Source organism: Drosophila bipectinata, chromosome XL, assembly GCF_030179905.1.
Source record: "Drosophila bipectinata strain 14024-0381.07 chromosome XL, DbipHiC1v2, whole genome shotgun sequence".
Lineage (NCBI taxonomy): Eukaryota > Metazoa > Arthropoda > Insecta > Diptera > Drosophilidae > Drosophila > Drosophila bipectinata.
Genome location: NC_091734.1, coordinates 23564724 through 23584944, shown reverse-complemented (window position 1 = coordinate 23584944; position 20221 = coordinate 23564724). Strand labels below are relative to the sequence as shown.

General features: G+C 40.0%; 1 protein-coding gene across 7 annotated transcripts in view; it reads right to left on the bottom strand.

The window, feature by feature from the left end:
• LOC108118554 (protein Tob1-like) overlaps window positions 1-19565 on the bottom strand; it is a 463756-nt gene extending 444191 nt beyond the window's left edge. For 3 of the 7 annotated variants that reach the window (XM_070280415.1, XM_070280410.1, XM_070280416.1), the window contains exons 1-2: window positions 19012-19563; window positions 18775-18951 (exon numbers count right to left, since the gene is read on the bottom strand). In XM_070280415.1, coding sequence (XP_070136516.1) covers window positions 18775-18951; window positions 19012-19164 — 330 coding nt within the window. In that variant the 5' untranslated portion in view covers window positions 19165-19563. Of the gene's footprint in view, window positions 1-18436; window positions 18467-18774; window positions 18952-19011 lie in introns of those variants that run through there. The other 4 variants (XM_070280420.1, XM_070280407.1, XM_070280409.1 and 1 more) reach the window with 4 other exon arrangements.
• Between the last annotated feature and the right edge of the window lie 656 nt (window positions 19566-20221).

Here is a 20221-nt window from a genome sequence, read left to right as displayed (position 1 = left end):
GCATTCATTGCAGGGCTTAAAAGACCACTCAAGTCACCCGTGCTGCCAGCACAACCCAAAGACCTTCCGTCTGCACTAGCGTTAGGGCGAGAGGCCGAGAACAGCATTGAAAGAAGTGCGTTCGCGGCATCCTACGCGAAAGCTATAGAAGACAAGTCCCATTTCAATGAGGGCAATAGGCGCAATAATAAGGGTCAGGGAAAGCTATGGAGAGGTGAGGTTAAAATCCGCACTTCGTTCCTAAGCAAAACCAAAGTAAACCCCATGAGGACAATTCCTAGCCAAAGCGCAGGGGTCCTGAACCCTTAGACCAGAATAAAGTTCAGCCCATGGAGGTACTCCTAAACGGCTAAATTCAGACAAGAAACAAGTTGGGGAAAGCCTCAAAGTAACAACAATTACAAAAGGCAGAACTCGTCCCAGCGTCAATCGGGCCAAAGACGCCAACGCTCAATTCACGGCTCTAGTGATGTCAAAAACAAGTGCATAATGCACATTTTTGGACTAGACGTCTTAATTTTCCTCTTGGATACATTGAGATAAATTCTTGGATATTCATTGGAAAATACGCAAACGTCACTGAAAAGCTCAAATTTTTTGACTGTCAAAATGTCAACTTCACAAAAATAGATGACACAGTGGTGCCAAGTTCGGCTAAAGCCGAATTCAAAAAAATTATTCTGAAAAGAATTATGATGTTTTCGACCTCTAAAGAAGCGCTCACCTTCAACACATCGGTCATCGCTATTCGAACTACGAGTGACGAACCTGTCTACTCCAAGTTATACCCCTATCCTATGGGGCAGCAGACTTTGTAAATAATGAAATCAAAGAGCTGCTGCAAAATGGCATAATCAGGCCATCCAGATACAACAGCCCTGCCTGAGTGGTTGACAAAAAAGGGACTGATGACAATGGCAGTAAGGAGAGGCGATTAGTAATCGACTTCAGGAAGCTGAACGAGCGAACAGTCGCCGATCGCTACCCCATGCCGAGCATACACATGATTCTAGCGAACTTGGAAAAAGCCAAATTCTTTACCACCCTAGACCTGAAGTCAGGGTACCACCACATATACCTGAAAAGGACCGAGAGAAGACCTCGTTCTCAGTTAATGGTGGGAAGTACGAATTCTGCCGACTACCCTTCGGCCTATAAAACGCAGGGAGTATTTTCCAAAGAGCCATCGACGATGTGCTGCGGAAAGAAATCGGCAAAATATTCTACGTCTACGTTGACGACGTTATTATCTTTTCCGAAAATGAAACGGAACATGTCAAGCATATTGACACGGTGCTTAAGCGCCTACTCGATGCCACAATGAGGGTGGCACGGGAAAAAACAAAGTTGTTTAAAGAGAGCGTTAAGTTCCTAGGGTTCATTGTAACCAGAGGAGGAACAAAAACAGACCCAGAAAAAATCTGTTTAGCCTCAGGTCCTTTCTAGGCCTGGCGAGCTATTACAGAAGCTTTGTAAAAAACGTTGCATCTATTGCTAGACCTCTGACCGCCATCCTCAAAGGGGAAAACGGGACGGTCAGCAAGAATATGTCGAAAAAAGTAGCTGTCAGGTTTAATGAAACCCAGCGAAATGCATTCGATCACCTTCGTAACATTTTGGCATCCGAAGATGTCATATAGACATACCCTGATTTTAAATCACCGTTTGACTTAACCACCGACGCCTCAGCGAGTGGAATAGGCGCGGTACTATCCCAGAATAAAATACCTATTACCATGATTTCACGCACGCTAAAAGACTGCGAGCTGAACTACGCCACCAACGAAAAGGAATTAATGCCGATAGTCTGGGCAATAGGCAAACTCCAAAATTACCTGTACGGTAACAATGAGGTACGGATCTTCGCAGACCACCAGCCTCTCACATATGCGGTATCCGACAAAAACACCAATGCTTAGATCAAGCGATGGAAAGCATTCATTGATGAAAACAACGGGAAAGTGTTTTACACACCCGGAAAACAAAACCTAGTAGCTGACGCGCTATCGAGGCAACGCCTCAATAACTTAGAGGCTGAGGCCCAGTCTGACGCGGCCACGGTGCATAGTGAGCTTTCGCTCTCATACACCATAGAGACCACAGACAAACCTCTTAACTGCTTTAGAAACCAAATTATTTTGGAAGAAGAGGGCCAACCGCTACGGCGAGATTTCATAGTCTTCGGAAATAGAACTCGCCATATCATCAATTTTAATAACAAGGACTTGCTTTTTGAATCCGTTAAAGAGATCATCAACGCCAACGTTTTAAACGCAATTCACTGTGATTTCTCACCCTGGCTCGCATCCAACATGCCTTGAGGCAGGAATTTCCTGCGACCAAGTTCTGGCATTGTAAATCCTTCGTCAGTGACATAACCAACGCTAATGAACAGTAGGAAATCACTAACACCGAGCACAATCGCGCCCATAGGGCTGCCCAGGAGAACGCAAAACAAATTCTCCGGGATTATTACTTCCCGAACATGTCAAAATTAGCTAGCGAAGTGGTCGCAAATTGCAAGGTCTGCAATAAAGCCAAATACGACCGCCATCCCAAGAAACACGAATTGGGAACTCGCCTATCCCATCAAACGTTGGGGAAATGTTGTATATCGACATTTTTTCGACCGAAAAAAAAATTTTCTTAACTTGCATTGATAAATTTTCCAAATTCGCTATCGTACAGCCCTTGATTTCTAGGGCAATAATAGTAAATTTTCAATTAGTACATTTTTACCCTAACACCAAGACCATATACTGCGACAATGAGGCCTCCTTTAACTCAGAGCGATCCCATCATCGCTGAAAAACCAATACAGCATCGAAAACAGATTTGCATATGCATGTGCAATTCCCACCCACACTTGCATGAACGGACCAAAGTAGGTAGAAAATCATACGACTACTCCGTTAGGTAGGGAAGTTTCATGGAAGCATGGGTATGCTGAAACTCGTAGTAGTTCTTAGACTTTGTTCTTTCCTGATCTTTGGCCGAGTAAGAAGTTTCCATCAGGGTGTTTTAAAAGCGATAGGAAATTCGGCAAACACGTGTTGTGATAAATTAAAGAAGGAAAACCCTTGTGCAACGAAGGCATTCGGCATAAAATAAAATTAAAAACAATAGTTATTTATCGTGTTGGGAAAACTGAATTTACAAGGTGAGACAGTGTTTAAATAATTCCAATACGCCAACATGACCAATTCTTTGTCAGGGGGCACAGTGTACTACGATTCCGACCAGGTGCAGCCTGATAGGCTTTGCATTTGGAATTTGGCCATTAGATCGGGCGTAGGACAAGATCGGAGCAGCAAGAACCCAGTAACCCCCCCAACATGGAATAAATGGGACACCCTTAGCTTCTTGATCTTCGCATGGACCGCCGATAGAGTGATTTAACCAGAGACCGAGAAGCCCCAAGTTAGCGTGCATTAGGGAGGATCAGAATGTAGAGGAGAAATAACAACAACAACAAATAACTGTTGCCGCTGCGGTTCAGTTTTGTTTATTTTCGTGCTTCAGCGTGCAGCCAGCCAGTGCAACTTATTAGAGTGAAAGTTCCGTATTTTGACAATTTTCTTTTGTGAGCCTGAATAGACCACCTGTCAGTACTACACTGTGAGACAAAACAATACCTTGCCTGCGAGCATGTGCATGTAAACACTTTCGGCAATATTTAATTGCACAAAAATATTCCAAGGCGCAGCTCGATAGCTGCGCAAAATTAGTATCGAATCCCACCCAAATTGAAATCATGTATAATTTTATTTAATTTAATTCTATAAATTCTTAATTTTCTATATATTGCGTAAATGTAAACTCTAAGGAGTATGAATTATTTAGCCTAGGACCTTATTTTAAGTAGTTTCATAAGCAGACAAAAATAAGCAGACAGACAGAAATATTGGTCAAGTATTTTCCCAATGTATTCCTTCTCTTTTAATTAAGTAAACAGCAAAAAGCACCTCATCTTCTTGGGCCCAACGATCGATGCAGAGTCGGAAAAGCTGAGTGAGTAAACCAGAGTAAACGAGTAATTACCGAATTCGAATACAATGGGAAATCCATGACATTTTCTTTACTTTTCCATTTGAATATTAAATAAAATTGTATTTTCCTTATAAATTGTATTTTTCTGATAAATTGTATTTTTCTATGGATTATATTTCCTTATTTTTGATTATCCTTAATTATATATGATGAACATGAGATATATTCTTTTATTTAGGGCACTTCGGATCAAACATGGCAGTTGAATATGGGTAGACCCCACTGTTTAGTGTAAAGTCTACATGGAAGGGAGGGTATAGACGAAGGACAACAATATCTAGTCTTTCATACAATAGGGTCAGTAGTATAAACCACCCAAGGATCGGCCGACTCCTACCGCTTTCCTTTTCCCACTTCCTTATCTCTGTCTACGACAAATTCCCGTAACGTACACAGTCTAGTTTGCCGTGCCCATACCCACGCCCCGTTCGACTGAGCCAAGCCGTCCCCCAAGTAGACAGAGGGACGCGGTAGAGACCACCCGTGCAGTGTTAGGGACAGTTTACTGTACCTAACTTTATGACTTACTGTACGCGTTCGTTACAAAAAGGATCAAAAAAATTGAGGATACTGTGGAACTAGGTCGCTACATTCGGTCACAGAGTCTAGGCCGGTAGAGGTCATCCACGCCAGCAGCGATGAGATGAAGCTGGCAATTAAAGCCAAGATGGACAAAGCACAAAAATCCAACCTAGACCGTGTTAATCTTTCGAGGCAAAACCGAGTCTTCGAAGTCGGTGAAAGAGTACACCTTCGCAACAACAAAAGAGTAGGGAACAAATTGACACCGCTTTATTCAGAAGAGCGTGTAGAAGCAGATCTGGGAACATCTGTTCTCGTTAGGGGGAGAGTGGTCCACAAGGACAACATTAGGTAGGCATTCCACCTCCCACATTCGCCCTTATATTAAAACCTAATCCTTGCTATAATTCCCACAGGCTCCCACAGGTATCAGCTGGAGGTTCCCCGAGGATTTGGTTCGCCGCAGGAGTTGCCGTCAGACTCACACTATGCGGCTTGGTCCTACTCCAACAACACTGCAGGCGCAAACGAGAGGCAGCCCCAGCTACAAAAGTCCATCGACGAACTGGCTGTCACCGAGGACGGCGTCTAATTTAAGGGGGGGAGTAGTTAACAACCAACTCCCAGCTTAGGCTGAGCAGGCCAATTCTTATTTCTCTTATTAATATTAATCATTTGTCAATGTTTATCATTTTCTAGTATTAATCATTTTGTATTATTATTATTAATATTATTACACTTTTGTCTCATGCATGGTCCACCCTAAATTGGGTCTACCTTATGGGCCCTAGAGCTGAGCCAGCACATTGTACCATTCCGAGCCGTTACTCCTTTTCATTGGCTGACAGCGATCGTATGACTTCTGCAAAATGTGCAAGGTCAGCGGTCTGCCACGGGCATCCGGCTATGCATGAGCTTTTGTTAAATCTTAAGTTTTAGTTTTAATTTGGATTTGAAATAAAGAGCACTAGCTCGATTATAAAACTCCGGCCTTGCCGTTACATTTATTCTGATTATTGAATTTGGTTATCGTGCCTTAAGGGCACGCTTTAAGGGCACTTATCCTTTAAGATAAGTATCTCCCACCGTAAACTTCGGAAAAAGGAAGGGAGTCGAAGCGACCACCCGACTCTCCAGTGGCTGCCAACCTTGGTGGTCACCACTACTCAACCAGCGGCAATAACCTAACCGTCATGCAGAACCAATGCACAACGAATTACCGAAGATTCAGATAAAAAGTTTTGCTTCAGACCACAAGGAATGGCCAGCATCTCGAGATAAATATGACAGTACCATTCATAAGCAGCGACATCTATTAAAGACGCAGAAGTTTCACTATTTTTTTTTTTTTTTTTTTTTTTTTTAGCTTTGCTTTTATTTATTGAATCTACTCTTAATTTTGAGACTAACAATAAGTTGACGAATCTTAACATTAAAATTTAACTAACAGTATACTAAGACTGCATTCTGGTTGCGCGTCCCTCAGGTCGGTCGCTGGGTGGGTAAGTCATTGCGACGAAGGCGTGATTGGTTGCTCAACCTTGTTAGACCTCTCGCCAGGTGGTTAGGGTGCACCGATAGCTTGGTTAAGTACTTTACCTTCTGTTCTGCGATCGCTTCTTTGACTGGTCGAATGTTTAAGTCGCGGTGTATGTTTTCGTTGCGAACGTACCACGGTGCCCCGGTGATTGTTCTCAAGATCTTCGACTGAACTCTTTGAATTATGTCAATGTTGCTATTGCTGGCGTTCCCCCATAACTGGGAGCCGTACATCCATATAGGTTTTAGTACCGAGTTGTACAGCAGGACTTTATGTTCAAGGCTAAGAGTCGACCGAGCGTTGATAAGCCAATGAAGACCGCTGGCTTTTAGCTTTAGGTGTGTTCTTTTGGCTTCAATGTGCCGGCGCCATGTGAGTCTTCTGTCGAGATGTACTCCTAGGTATGTTACTTCGTTTGCTTGTGGGAGTAGAGTGTTGTTTAGTGTTATCGGCGGGCAGTTTTGCCTGTTCAGAGTGAACGTAACATGCTTGCATTTTAGTTCGTTCACTTTAATTCGCCAGTCTGACAGCCATTTTTCGACATCGACCATATGATGAGCTAGCTGCGCAGTTGCTTGAATCGGGCATTTTGAGCGGCTAAGAATAGCTGTGTCATCGGCAAACGTGGATGTTGTTAGACGTGTGCTTGTCGGGATATCTGCTGTGTAGAGGACATATAATATTGGCCCTAGCACGCTGCCTTGAGGAACTCCAGCTCCAACAGTGTACTCATCGGATATAGCGGTATTGCACCTCACGACAAATTTTCTGTCGTGAAGGTAGGACTCCAAAATCTTGTGGGTGCTGTAGGGGAGCATTGTCTTGATCTTGTACATTAGACCTTCCAGCCAGACTCTATCGAATGCTTGAGAGACATCTAAAAATATGGCAGTACAGTACTCTCGTTTTTCGAACGCGTTCCGAATTTCGGATGTTATCCGGTTGACCTGCTCAATTGTTCCATGCTTTTCACGAAACCCAAATTGGTGTGACGGGATTCCTTCCTGGATTCTCAGGTATGTGTTCATCCGAGTCATTAGGCATTTTTCAAAGAGTTTAGATAGGCAAGGGAGTAGGCTTATAGGTCTATACGACGTGGGGATAGTGTGGTCTTTTCCCGGCTTTGCTATCATTATTATAATTGACTTTTTCCATCTCACTGGAAAGTGGCCAAGTTTTGCGATGGCATTAAATAGCTGGGTGAGAGTGCAAACGGCACAGTATGGGAGCTCAATGATCATTTTGGGAGTTATGAGGTCGCAGCCCGGGGATTTTTTCGGATTCAGTTGTCGTTTGATGATGTTAACGATTTCGTTTGGGCGAAACTCAATCGGCTCATGTTGAGGCTGGGGCTCATCTGATAGAGTCGGCAAAGTAAACGCATTGGTGGCAGGATTTGGTTGGAAGACATTTTTAAGGTGTTTGGCAAACGTACTGACTCTGTCTGCGTCGCTACGCGCCCACCCGCCTGTGGAATTTCTAATAGGCATCACGGTTTCTTTCGGTGAGCTCAGAGTTGGGTGAGCTCTCCATAGTGAGTGTTTCGTACTGTTAGTTGACAATTGCTCTATGTAGCGGTGGTGGACATACGTTTCTTCTTGCTGTAGAGCTTGATCAAGTTGACGTGAGGCATGTTTGAAGCGTTGCTTAGCAGATGGCGATCTGTGACATTGCCATTCTCGACGTAAGCGTCGCTTTTCGAGGACGAGCTGTTCGATTTGTAGATTTGTCTTCTTTTGATTGCGTTGTGTGTTTATAATTTGAGGTGTTGAAACTCGAGCTGCAGAGACGAGTACAGACTCCAGCGAATTAACAAAACTGTCTACGTTGGCTTCGTCGCTGAGGTGAGGACTCAGCTCAATGTGTGAGCTGATGTACTTCCTGTACTTAACCCAATTGGTTTTATGCGAGGTCAGATTTGATGATTGATCCCATGTTCCTGGGTGTTGGAGTAGAGTAAAAAGGACAGGCGAGTGATCAGATGAAAGATCCGAAAGGCATTCGGCGCATATCAGATTTTTAGGAATGTTTTTGGTAATCGCAAAGTCAATTAAATCGGGAAGTTTCTTTGGGTCTGCCGGCCAGTATGTTGGTGTGCCAGAAGAAGCATAGTCTAGCTTGTTCTTAGCTTTGATAATTGCATTATAGAGCTGCTTTCCTTTTGGGGTCACAAGACGAGATCCCCAGTGTGTGTGCTTGGCATTGTAGTCTCCTGCTGCTATGAAGTGGTCTCCGAGTGAGTTGAAAAACTGCATAAACTCATCTTCGGCTATGGTGAAGCGTGGGGGGCAGTATACGGCAGCTAGAGTTAATTGCTTGCCAGTATTTAGGTGTATATTTATTGATGTGGCCTGTAGGTAGTTTTTTGCAAATTTCGTATGATAATGGTGCTTGATACGGCTTCTGATTAAAATTCCAGTCCCGCCGTGTGCTTTACCGTCTGGATGATTTGTTCCATAGAATGAATATCCTCGTAGTTGGAAATTGTATCTGTTCGTAAGATGTGTTTCTGAAAGAAGCATTACGTCGATTTGATTGTCTAGTAGGAATTGCGCTAACTCGAGTTTATGCTGCGAAACGCCGTTAGCGTTCCATGTAGATATTCGTAGGGAAGTCATTATTTGGATTGTTGTGAAACCAGCATTTGTATTAATAGATTTTGGTTTCGCATTAGATCTTGCATAGTTGTACGCATAAACGACATGAACTCCGTAAGGCTTTGTTGTAGACTGCATATCATTGCTTCAAAGTTACTTTTTGACTGCTCCGGAAGTTGATACTGCTGAGCCGTGTTCGGTTCTTGGTGTGCTGATTGCGGCAGTGAGCTTTTTGAGGCTGGGGTAGCCAGTCCTGATTTTAAAGCGCTTGCGTATGTGACATTTTTGTCAGAGTTTATAAGTCCTAGTGAGGATCTGGCTGCGGTCGAGAAGAAGACTTCAGGGTTTGTCCTGGAGGCTATGAACTGATTATTTTGGGTGCGGGCAGTAAGTCCCCTCTGGTGGATGCGACTTTTCAGCTCCTTATAAACTGGGCAACCTCTATAGTTAGCAGTGTGATTTCCACCGCAGTTGCCGCACTTTTTCGAGTTTTGGTCATCTTTGCTCGCTGGGCAGTGTGCGGAGTCATGCAGCTCACCACAAACTACACAAACTGGGCGCAGTTTACAGTAAGACCTTGTATGGCCATATTCTTGGCAGTTCGCACATTGTACCGGGCCATTGCGTTTGTGCGGCTCCTCAACTGTAATTCTGCGGTGCAGCAGGAACTGAAGATTGTATATAGGGTGCACTTCGTATTTCTTGAGGGGCTTAGTTTGTGGTTCGAGTTCAACCTTAAAGAGTGGCTGCGGCTTTCTATCCCTGTTAGAGATATTGAACACTGTCTTAACGCTAAATCCCTTCTCTTGTAGCGCCTTTGTTATCTCTGCAGGCGGTACTTCGGGCTCTATGCCCTTAAGTACGACTTGCAAGCCCTTGCTGCTTTTTTAGCTGATACGTATAAAAGTTCTTTTTTTTGTCGGTGAGGTATTTTGATAATACTCTGTAATTATCTTCAGACTTCGTTTGAACTTTTGTTTCCTGGATATTGCCCTTTACGAGTGGTATTATGTGAAAGTTGTCCTTGCCAATGAGCTCTATAATTTTGTTGACAAGAACGTTGGAACTTTTTTCTCGTATGTATATTGGCGGGGGCTTAGGCTTCCTTTTTTCGACTTCTGTAGATTCGGCGTCATCCTCATAGTCTGCCAAGATTTTAAAACGGTTTGAGTTCGTGGGCGTTTCTATTGCGGCTATGTTAGCATTGCCACGGGTTATTTTGCGTTGGGAGTTTAGGGGGCTCAGCTTCCTTTTGATTTGGATGTAACGATCCATACCAGTCTGCACAGCCGGCTTAATATTTTCTTTGTTTTTGTTCTCTTTTTTGGGCAGCAGTATCAATGTTTGCGTTGCTAGCTGATGACGTCGTTAAACGCGCTGTCGTTACAGTAGCGGTTGTTGTTGTTGTTACGGTTGACGTTGTCAAAGAGGTTGCGGTGCTAGTTACTGCGCTCTTTGGCTGCAGAGACATCGATGGTAGCGAGGGGGAGCAAGAACGCGCTCTCACGCTCTCTACGTTTAAGAATTCGGCCAAGTTTGGGGTAATTGACCGTGTTTGGGATGAGCTTGCATTACTTTCGGTTGCTTTGAAAGTGAAGTAAGCGTTGTTTCTTTGTACTGAGAGCCGTCTCTCGTCTTGCTCACGTTGACGTTGTGTGCTAACGTCGTTTAGACTCATTGCAATCGAAATTGATATTGTTCGAGTTTTGAATGTTATGTTTTATATTAATTAATTAATTAATCAATATAAACATTAGCGATTTCATCGCTGAAAGCGTCTTTTCGCGTTGTTGTTGATTTACGAAACCAGTCACTGCACTTTTTGATATTGATGAATGTTTTTTTTCCCGGAGCACAATAAATACACGTCTGCATGCGACGACGATTCGCGAGCGAAGTTTCACTATTTGAAGTCGTTGTTGACCGATGAGGTGACATTTATTAATTATTGAAAACGCATACAAAACAGCAGTTTTGCGCTTAAATGAGAGATACGACAGACCACGTCATATTGTTTATTTCCTATTGGAGAAATTCTTGAAGATACCAGAGATGACAAAGATTGATGTAACAGTGCTACGTAGAGTAACTAATGGAGCAACTGATGGATAGTTCGTGCGTTGGATGCGATCGGAGAAAACACACGTAACTTCTGAATCTTTTTTTTGATTTTGCAAAAAATGGATGCCGAAATACGCATTTAATGGATCAAGGACAGCCGCGATTTAAAGTTATCAACATACAACGATTTGTTCAAGTTCCTGGACACTCGCTGTGAGGAATTTGAACCCAGTCAACGCCAAAGCATTTGGAATGACATAACTAAGAAGCAGGAAAAAGAAAAAAACCTATGCTGTCGAGGCTGAGAGGGTCACTGACTCCAAGAGCAATTTGAACGGGCACCACAAAGCAGGCTCTGCGGAATTCCTGGCTCTGAATGGTGAGCTACGGCGATTGATGGCAATGGAGAAATCGGCATTTTTCAATTGAGAAAATTTACCAACTGCTGACGTACGAAACAGGCTTGAATTCAACAAACTGCACTAAAAAGCAAATGCTCTCAGATGTTGCACATATCTTTGACCCATTGGCATATCGCCAGTTGTGGTACAATTCAATATCATGTTTCAACAGCTATGGCTATTGGAGCTGGATAGGGACTCGGAGCTTCCACCAAACATTGCCGATCCTTGGCTCAAGTGCAGAGCAGATCCCGACACGCTACAAAAGTTGCAAATACTAGTTGCGATTTCACTAATTTGACATCGCACTTTATGGTAGGGTTTGATGTTATCCTTTTAAAACTTCTACTTTGGGTAGAAGCGAGCTGACCGTTAGCGAGCTGACCTGGTCCCTAACTGATTAGATTTCTGCGTTTATTTCGGCTCGCAAGCGCTGCTCCTGTGCGGCTAGCGCGGTGCTGACGGCAACTTTTATGAGCGCTTAGACAATTTCCGCGTTCATTTCTGCTGGGTCTGGTTGTGTCGCTGTGGGACAAAATCCAATTTCTTCACTATCGTCACTGTCTACTTCTTGCTTAACTTCCCTATATTCCGAATTCATCGGCCGCAAAGGGGGCTGAGTGAGTAAGTCAGCAGCATTGTTGGCGAAAGAAAAAAAAATAAAGGAAAAATTGGGTTTCGCGCGCAACGTTTAGTGGGAAAAAATTTTCAGCCAATTCGGGGACCGGTGACGACGGAAAAAAATTTTAAAAATTTTAGAAAAGCCACTACACAGTGGGGGTTTAACGAAAAAAAAAATTAAGACAAGAAAGGAAAGCTAATTTCGGGCGGAGCCGAAGTTGATATACCCTTGCAGTTAAAACTGGATATATATCGCAAACATCGGAGATAGTTGGCCGATCCTTATGAGAATATAATAATATAACCCAATTTGCTATAATATAAAATCTAAAAAAAAGTCCCAAACTTCTATCTTCAAAAGTACCAAAGTTGGTATTTCTACCAAAAAACATTTCCGATCGTTCAGTTATATGGCAGCTAGGTCGGATTAACTGACCAAAAATATAATCAGTACTAAGTTCCAGCTTTCTATCTTCAAAAACACGAAAGTTGGGTCATTTCCGATCAATCAGTTATATGGGAGCTAAAGGATATAGTCGGCCGATCCTTATGAAATTTGGCATGTCGTAATGTTTTTCCAAATGCTTTCATGTTAAATTTGAACTCTCTAACTCTAAAAACACCAAAGTTATACCATTTCCGATCAATCAGTTATATAGCAGCTATAGGATATAGTCGACCGATCCCGGTCGTTCCGTCTTATATACTGCGTGCAAAGGAAAGAAGGGTGTGTGCAATGTTTCAAGTCTATTCCTTTAAAACTGAGAGACTAGTTCGCGTAGAAACAGACAGACAGACAGACGGACATACGGACATGCTCATATCAGCTCAGTAGGTGATCCTGATCAAGAATATATATAGTTTATAGGGTCCGAGATGTCTCCTTCAATGCGTTGCACACTTTTCGACAAAATTATAAAACCCTCTGCAAGGGTATAAAAACAAGTAGTAGTAAAAATAAATAAAGCAACACGGAAAAATTGTAAATTTTGCGGTCGGTACCTAAATAAACTAAAAAGAATGGAGATTAATAAATTAATATATTTTTTGAAAATATACTTAATAACAAGAAAGGAAAGCTAACTTCGGGCGGAGCCGAAGTTTATATACCCTTGCAGTTAAAACTGGATATATATCGCAAACATCGGAGATAGTTGGCCGATCCTTATGATTACATCATAATAAAACCAATTAATTACAATAAAAAATCTACTTAGATACTACTGAGATACTAGTTTGCGTAGAAACAGACAGACGGGCATGCTCATGTCAACTCAGGAGGTGATCCTGATCAAGAATATATATACTTCATAGGGTCGGAGATGTCTCCTTCACTGCGTTGCACACTTTTGAACAAAATTATAATACCCTCTGCAAGGGTATATCAGGATCACCTCCTGAGTTGATATGAGCATGTCCGTCTCTCCGTCTGTCTGTCTGTTTCTACGCGAACTAGTCTCTCAGTTTTAAGCTATCGAAACTTTGCACACACCCTTCTTTTCTTTGCACGCAGTATATAAGTCGGAACGACCAGGAACGGTCGATTGATCTGATTGATCGGAAATGGTATAACTTTCGTGTTTTTAGAGTTAGAGTTAGAGTGTTTTTAGAGTTCAAATTTGACATGAAAGCTATTTTTGGCAAAACATTACGACATGCCAAATTTCATAAGGATCGGCCGACTATATCCTATAGCTCCCATATAACTGATTGATCGGAAATGACCCAACTTTCGTGTTTTTTAAGATAGAAAGCAGGAACTTGGTACAGATTATATTTTTGGTCAGTTAATCCGACCTAGCTGCCATATAACTGAACGATCGGAAATGTTTTTTGGTAGAAATACCAACTTTGGTACTTTTGAAGATAGAAGTTTGGGACTTTTTTTTAGATTTTATATTATAGCAAATTGGGTTATATTATTATATTCTCATAAGGATCGGCCAACTATATCCGATGTTTGCGATATATATCCGGTTTTAGCTGCAAGGATATATCAACTTCGGCTCCGCCCGAAGTTAGCTTTCCTTTCTTGTTTTAGATTTTATATTATAATAAATTGGGTTATAATATCATATTCTCATAAGGATCGGCCAACTATATCCGATGTTTGCGATATATATCCGGTTTTAACTGCAAGGGTATATCAACTTCGGCTCCGCCCAAAGTTAGCTTTCTTTAGTTTTTTAGTTAGTTTTATTATGACACAGAATCATAAAGGGAAAAGACGAGTGAAAAGTTCTTCCGTGCGTGAGCGCCACTCAAATATTTATACCCTTGCAGAGGGTATTATAATGTTCTCCAAAAGAAATTATAATAATAATTAATAATAAAATGATTAACATTAATAAATGATTAATACTAATAGTTGATTAATAAATATAATTAATACTAATAAAGGGAATATAAATTGGCTTGCTCAGCCTAAGCTGGGAGTTGGTTGTTAACTTGTACACAAAATTTCGCGTAATCGGAGAAATATAATGTCTTTGAGATATTTATATATTCATTAAAAAATATACATATTTGTGCGTATAGTAAAGGTCTGCATTAGCTAAAAACGACATTCAAAGGCACAGCCTTAAAAATTAATTGAGTGTGATAGAATTAATTGCGAATGATAGAAATAAATGAATGACTGTGGAGGTGTCATTGGCACAATATTCGGGGGATGAAAACCGAATTGAATGAGTTAGACCAACCTTCTTCATCGTGCTCCTGTCAGAGACTGAGAAACAGAAAGCATTCAAAGAGAATATGAGCGTAAGATGAACGAACGATGTGCGTAAGAAAAAGAGTAAGAACTCGCTCTGGGGTCTGTCGCAAGAAATTTTTGCGTCCCTTTTCGTTGTATGAAATGGGTTGCTATATGCTGTATGGTTAGTGGTAAAATCAAGTCGGTTTGACCAGCCTCACTGAAGTAGTTCGCTACAAAATTGTTAGATCGATCTTTGTGCACAGAACGAACAAGTTCGTTCAATTGACTTGATTGCTCTGCTTACTGATTCAAAATGTGTTTTTGGTATTGGTATGATTATCGAAAATGATTGTACAGAAAGACGATCGAGTCCAGCGATGCACGAAAGCTCAGACAAGTTGCGTTTGATTTGATTGTGACTGAAAAACCACTCGGTATGACCAAACGGTATGAGTGTGATCGATTTGAATGCAAGCAGCATTCTCTATCATTCTTTGCTGCTCACATAAAGCGTTCGATCGACGAAAAAAACTTTACGAACCCAGCAAGAGTGATTGGAACTTAATGTTCGCTTGGAACACGCTTGTTTACATTATATCAGATAAGTTCTTCAATCGTTAAATAACCAGTTGATTTCATTTTTTTTAAGACCAGGTTCCTTTAAAAAATTTTTATAAAATCGAAACATTTTTATCCCGATATTAGAAAGTACTCTGAGGTACATATAATATAGAATAAGTCTCAAAGGTCTGCGAAACCTAGAAGTATGTATAAAAGAGGGTAATGAGCGTTATATTACGCAATTGCACTTATAAATATAAGCCAAACGCCATTTTGCTCCTAAAATGTACGATTAACTCAACATTATGGATGGCGTAAATGAGAAGAACAAAAGACACTACAGCACACAATGTATACTTAAAAAAATGCATTAGGAAGATTTTAAAATTTTTGTATTTTCAGGTCGAAGAAAATTGTTGGTAAGTACTCAGTAATGATACTTAAAAACAAGAAATGATTTTATATTTAATAAAAATGTTTTTCTTGCTTTATATGTCATTAAACACTTTAAATATGAAGTTATTCATAACAAGAAAGGAAAGCTAACTGCGAGCGGAGCCCAAGTTGATATACCCTTGCAGTTAAAACCGGATATATATCGCAAACATCGGATATAGTTGGCCGATCCTTATGAGAATATAATAATATAACCCAATTTGTTATAATATAAAATCTAAAAAAAAGTCCCAAACTTCTATCTTCAAAAGTACCAAAGTTGGTATTTCTACCAAAAAACATTTCCGATCGTTCAGTTATATGGCAGCTAGGTCGGATTAACTGACCAAAAATATAATCAGTACTAAGTTCCAGCTTTCTATCTTCAAAAACACGAAAGTTGGGTCATTTCCGATCAATCAGTTATATGGGAGCTAAAGGATATAGTCGGCCGATCCTTATGAAATTTGGCATGTCGTAATGTTTTTCCAAATGCTTTCATGTTAAATTTGAACTCTCTAACTCTAAAAACACCAAAGTTATACCATTTCCGATCAATCAGTTATATAGCAGCTATAGGATATAGTCGACCGATCCCGGTCGTTCCGTCTTATATACTGCGTGCAAAGGAAAGAAGGGTGTGTGCAATGTTTCAAGTCTATTCCTTTAAAACTGAGAGACTAGTTCGCGTAGAAACAGACAGACAGACAGACGGACATACGGACATGCTCATATCAGCTCAGTAGGTGATCCTGATCAAGAATATATATAGTTTATAGGGTCCGAGATGTCTCCTTCAATGCGTTGCACACTTTTCGACAAAATTATAAAACCCTCTGCAAGGGTATAAAAACAAGTAGTAGTAAAAATAAATAAAGCAACACGGAAAAATTGTAAATTTTGCGGTCGGTACCTAAATAAACTAAAAAGAATGGAGATTAATAAATTAATATATTTTTTGAAAATATACTTAATAACAAGAAAGGAAAGCTAACTTCGGGCGGAGCCGAAGTTTATATACCCTTGCAGCTAAAACCGGATATATATCGCAAACATCGGATATAGTTGGCCGATCCTTATCTGAATAGGAATATATAATCCAATTTATTACAATACAAAATCTAAAAAAAGTCCCAAACTTCTATCTTCGAAAATACGAAAGTTGATATTTCTACCAAATACCATTTCCGATCGTTCAGTTATATGGCAGCTATGAGATATAGTCGGCCGATCCTAATGAAATGCGGTAGGTTGGATTAACTGACAAAAAATAGAAAGCTGTATTAAATTCCAGCTTTCTATCTTCAAAAACACGAAAGTTGGGTCATTTCCGATCGTTCAGTTATATGGCAGCTATAGGATATACTCGGCCGATCCTTATGAAATTTGGCATGACGTAATGTTTTGCCAAAAATAGCTCTCATGTCAAATTTGAACTCTCTAACTTTAAAAACACCAAAGTTATACCATTTCCGATCAATCAGTTATATGGCAGCTATAGGATATAGTCGGCCGATCCGGGCCGTTCCGACTTATATACTGCGTGCAAAGGAAAGAAGGGTGTGTGCAAAGTTTCAAGACGATAGCTTTAAAACTGAGAGACTAGTTCGCGTAGAAACAGACAGACGGACAGACAGACGGACAGACAGACGGACAGACGGACAGACGGACATGCTCATATCAACTCAGGAGGTGATCCTGATCAAGAATATATATACTTTATAGGGTCGGAGATGTCTCCTTCACTGCGTTGCACACTTTTGACCAAAATTATAATACCCTCTGCAAGGGTATAAAAAGCTACATAAATCTATTTTAAAAGCTAAATTATTGCTTTAGAACCTAGATGGGCAAGCCCATGGCTCCTCGGGCTCTCGCGGCTCCCCCCGTTATTCGTAATTTTTGGCGCCAGAAAATCGCGGTCAGTGAGGCGTGAAGATTTACAAAAACAATGCTACACAAATTCAGAGGCAGGTAGCGGGCCCGACGCCGCGGTCCCGATTTTGCAACAACAAGTATTAAGGGTGCGTTTGTAATTGTTGTTGTTTGATTGTTGTTGTAATTTGTTGTCTGGCCGAGCTGCGGCTCCGACCGTTAGATTTCGTGCCCATCTATGCTTTAGAATATTCCGTTCCAATTTTTTACGTTCGCATGTTTTTTGCCAATATTATGAAAATTAAAACTCGATAAGTTCCATAATTTTATACACTAACCAAAGAGCTAAACGAAAAGCAAAAAAAAAGTTTCAAGAAACGTTTGTTTTCAATTTTTATTTTTAGTTTGTAACGAAAGAAGACCCATGTGACTAGAAGAGACACTTCTCCCATGAAGTGACTATTTCGGTTAGAATAGTGGAGGGGATCCGAATAAAAATACCGTGAGGGGACATTTCATCAAATATGTATTTGTCTGGCCAGGGACCACAACGTTGGTTTACCAAAATTAATGCTATTTCGATAAGGAAAACAAGCATATTGGACAAACTTGTAATAATGGTAAATTAGCTCTAATTTGGTTTATTATTTAGTGATCTTCGCAAACCACTTGGAATTCAGGAACGGCTAGTGTCCTCGGTCCACCGGCTAAGAACCACTGCTTTATAGAGTCGGAGATGTCTCCTCCATAACGATGACCACTTTTTACCACAATTATTATTATACCCTCTTCGATATTATTATGAAGAAAAATTATAAATAAAATATAATTTTTTTTAAAAAATTGTTTTTTGTCTTTTTTTTGGCGTAATTTCATTGCAAAAATCGGATTTTATGGATAAAGGAATTTCATGAAGAATATCAGATGTTATTCTAACAGAATTTCAACAGCGAATCGTGAATTAAACTCCGGGCATTTTTGATTTATCCTCGTTTTCAAAGTTCTCGTATGTGAGGACATTTTTAAGAATGTCGATAATGGTTTCCTAATGGTTTGAAATGATTTTAGCCCTTTTCCATATGGAATGGTATTAACACAGTGATAGCTGTCATAGGGATATATATATTCATTATTATATGGACTATTATATGTACATATATGACTCAGCTATTTTGTAAATGACTGTATATGTACATGACTAAGCTAAAAATTTCATATAAAGCTTGAGCATGACTCTACTTTATCAATAGGCTGATTATAGTTCTTGACTAAATTATATGAAAGTTTTTTCTGAATGATTGATTCATTTGTAACCCTTATAAAGTTTTCTGGACTTAAATTTAATGTATTTAATATTTTATATTTTTTTCCTAATACCTTAAAATATCCTTATAATATCTATCAAAAGCCTACCTTAACCGCTCCCTTCTCGCCAATGCGAAATGACACCTCACCAGGATCTACCCAAACCGATAGCTCGCTTGGCAAGTTTTCTAACACATCGCAAATAGGTACTCCACTTTCGCGAGCTGCTCGTTCCAATACAGAATCGATAGGATCGCCAGTTTTTAAACAGCGGTAAGCAGATCCCTGAAAGAAAACAGGTTACACATACACCTTAAATGTACATATGCATGCGGTTAGAATTACCTTAAACGGTTTTTCTGGGTACCAATGTCCTAGGAATTTTTCTCCCAATGCCTTCTCCAACTCCTCACCAAAAATATTTACCCGTCTCCGTGGCAATTTGTTATAGAGATACGATATGACAAAGTTTAAAGCAATCTGGATTTCAATATGCATCTTAGGAAAAATGAATTTCTCCAGCTGTACCTTTTAGAATCTCGCTAATAATTCTTTTGAGCTGAAGTTCAAAAATTCCGATTTTCGGCTACTAATTTTTTTGTTACAAAGGCCTTAGTTCTGGTTGTGGCAAAGAGTGACTTTTTTTGTTCATCCACACATTGAAGGTAATTTTGAATATTTTGTTGTGGGTAAAGATTTCCGTTGTTTCTGTTTTTTTAAATTTTCATTTATTGTTTATTTTTTTTTTTGAGGGAAGCTAAATTATGACTAAAATGTTTTTGTGTTTTACCGTGTGGGAAATATCTGTATTGTGAAAATTTCTTGAATAGAATGGGAATCGTGTTTGTTTGACTTTTTAGTATGTGTTACCTTTTTCTGACTTAGATGTCGTTTTAAGCATAGTGGCCTAGATTCAAAATGTGAATATTGTGTTTATGAGGAACTAATCTTAAAAAAAAATTGTGTCCTCCCTATGCTGCCTATGCTCAGTGGTCAGTATGTTTTTTTTCATAATCGTAGAGTCGTAATAATAATTTTTCTAAACATATACAAAATTGTATTCGGAAATTTGGTGAGTCGGATCAATAAGCAAAAAATAGAATCCATAGAAATCTATATACCAACTCTTAAAGTCTAAAAAAAAACAAAATGTATGTTATTTCCGTTCATTCAGTTATATTGAGTTGATAGGAGGTGATCTTGATTAAGAAATCATTCTCTTAACCCTATCACTCACCTCAACATCAATATATAAAATTAGAACAATAAAAACACAGAAATTTTATCCACAGTTTTTTATCTTTGTACAGATATGATCTGCTCCTCTATAACTTTACTAACAACGTCCTCTGCACCAATAAACACAGAAACATTAAAAACAAGAAAGCAAAGCTAACTTCGGGCGGAGCCGAAGTTTATATACCCTTGCAGTTAAAAACGGATATTTATCGCAAACATCGGATATAGTTGGCCAATCCTTATGGGAAAAGGAATATATAATCCAATTTATTACAATACAAAATCTAAAAAAGTCCCAAACTTCTATCTTCAAAAA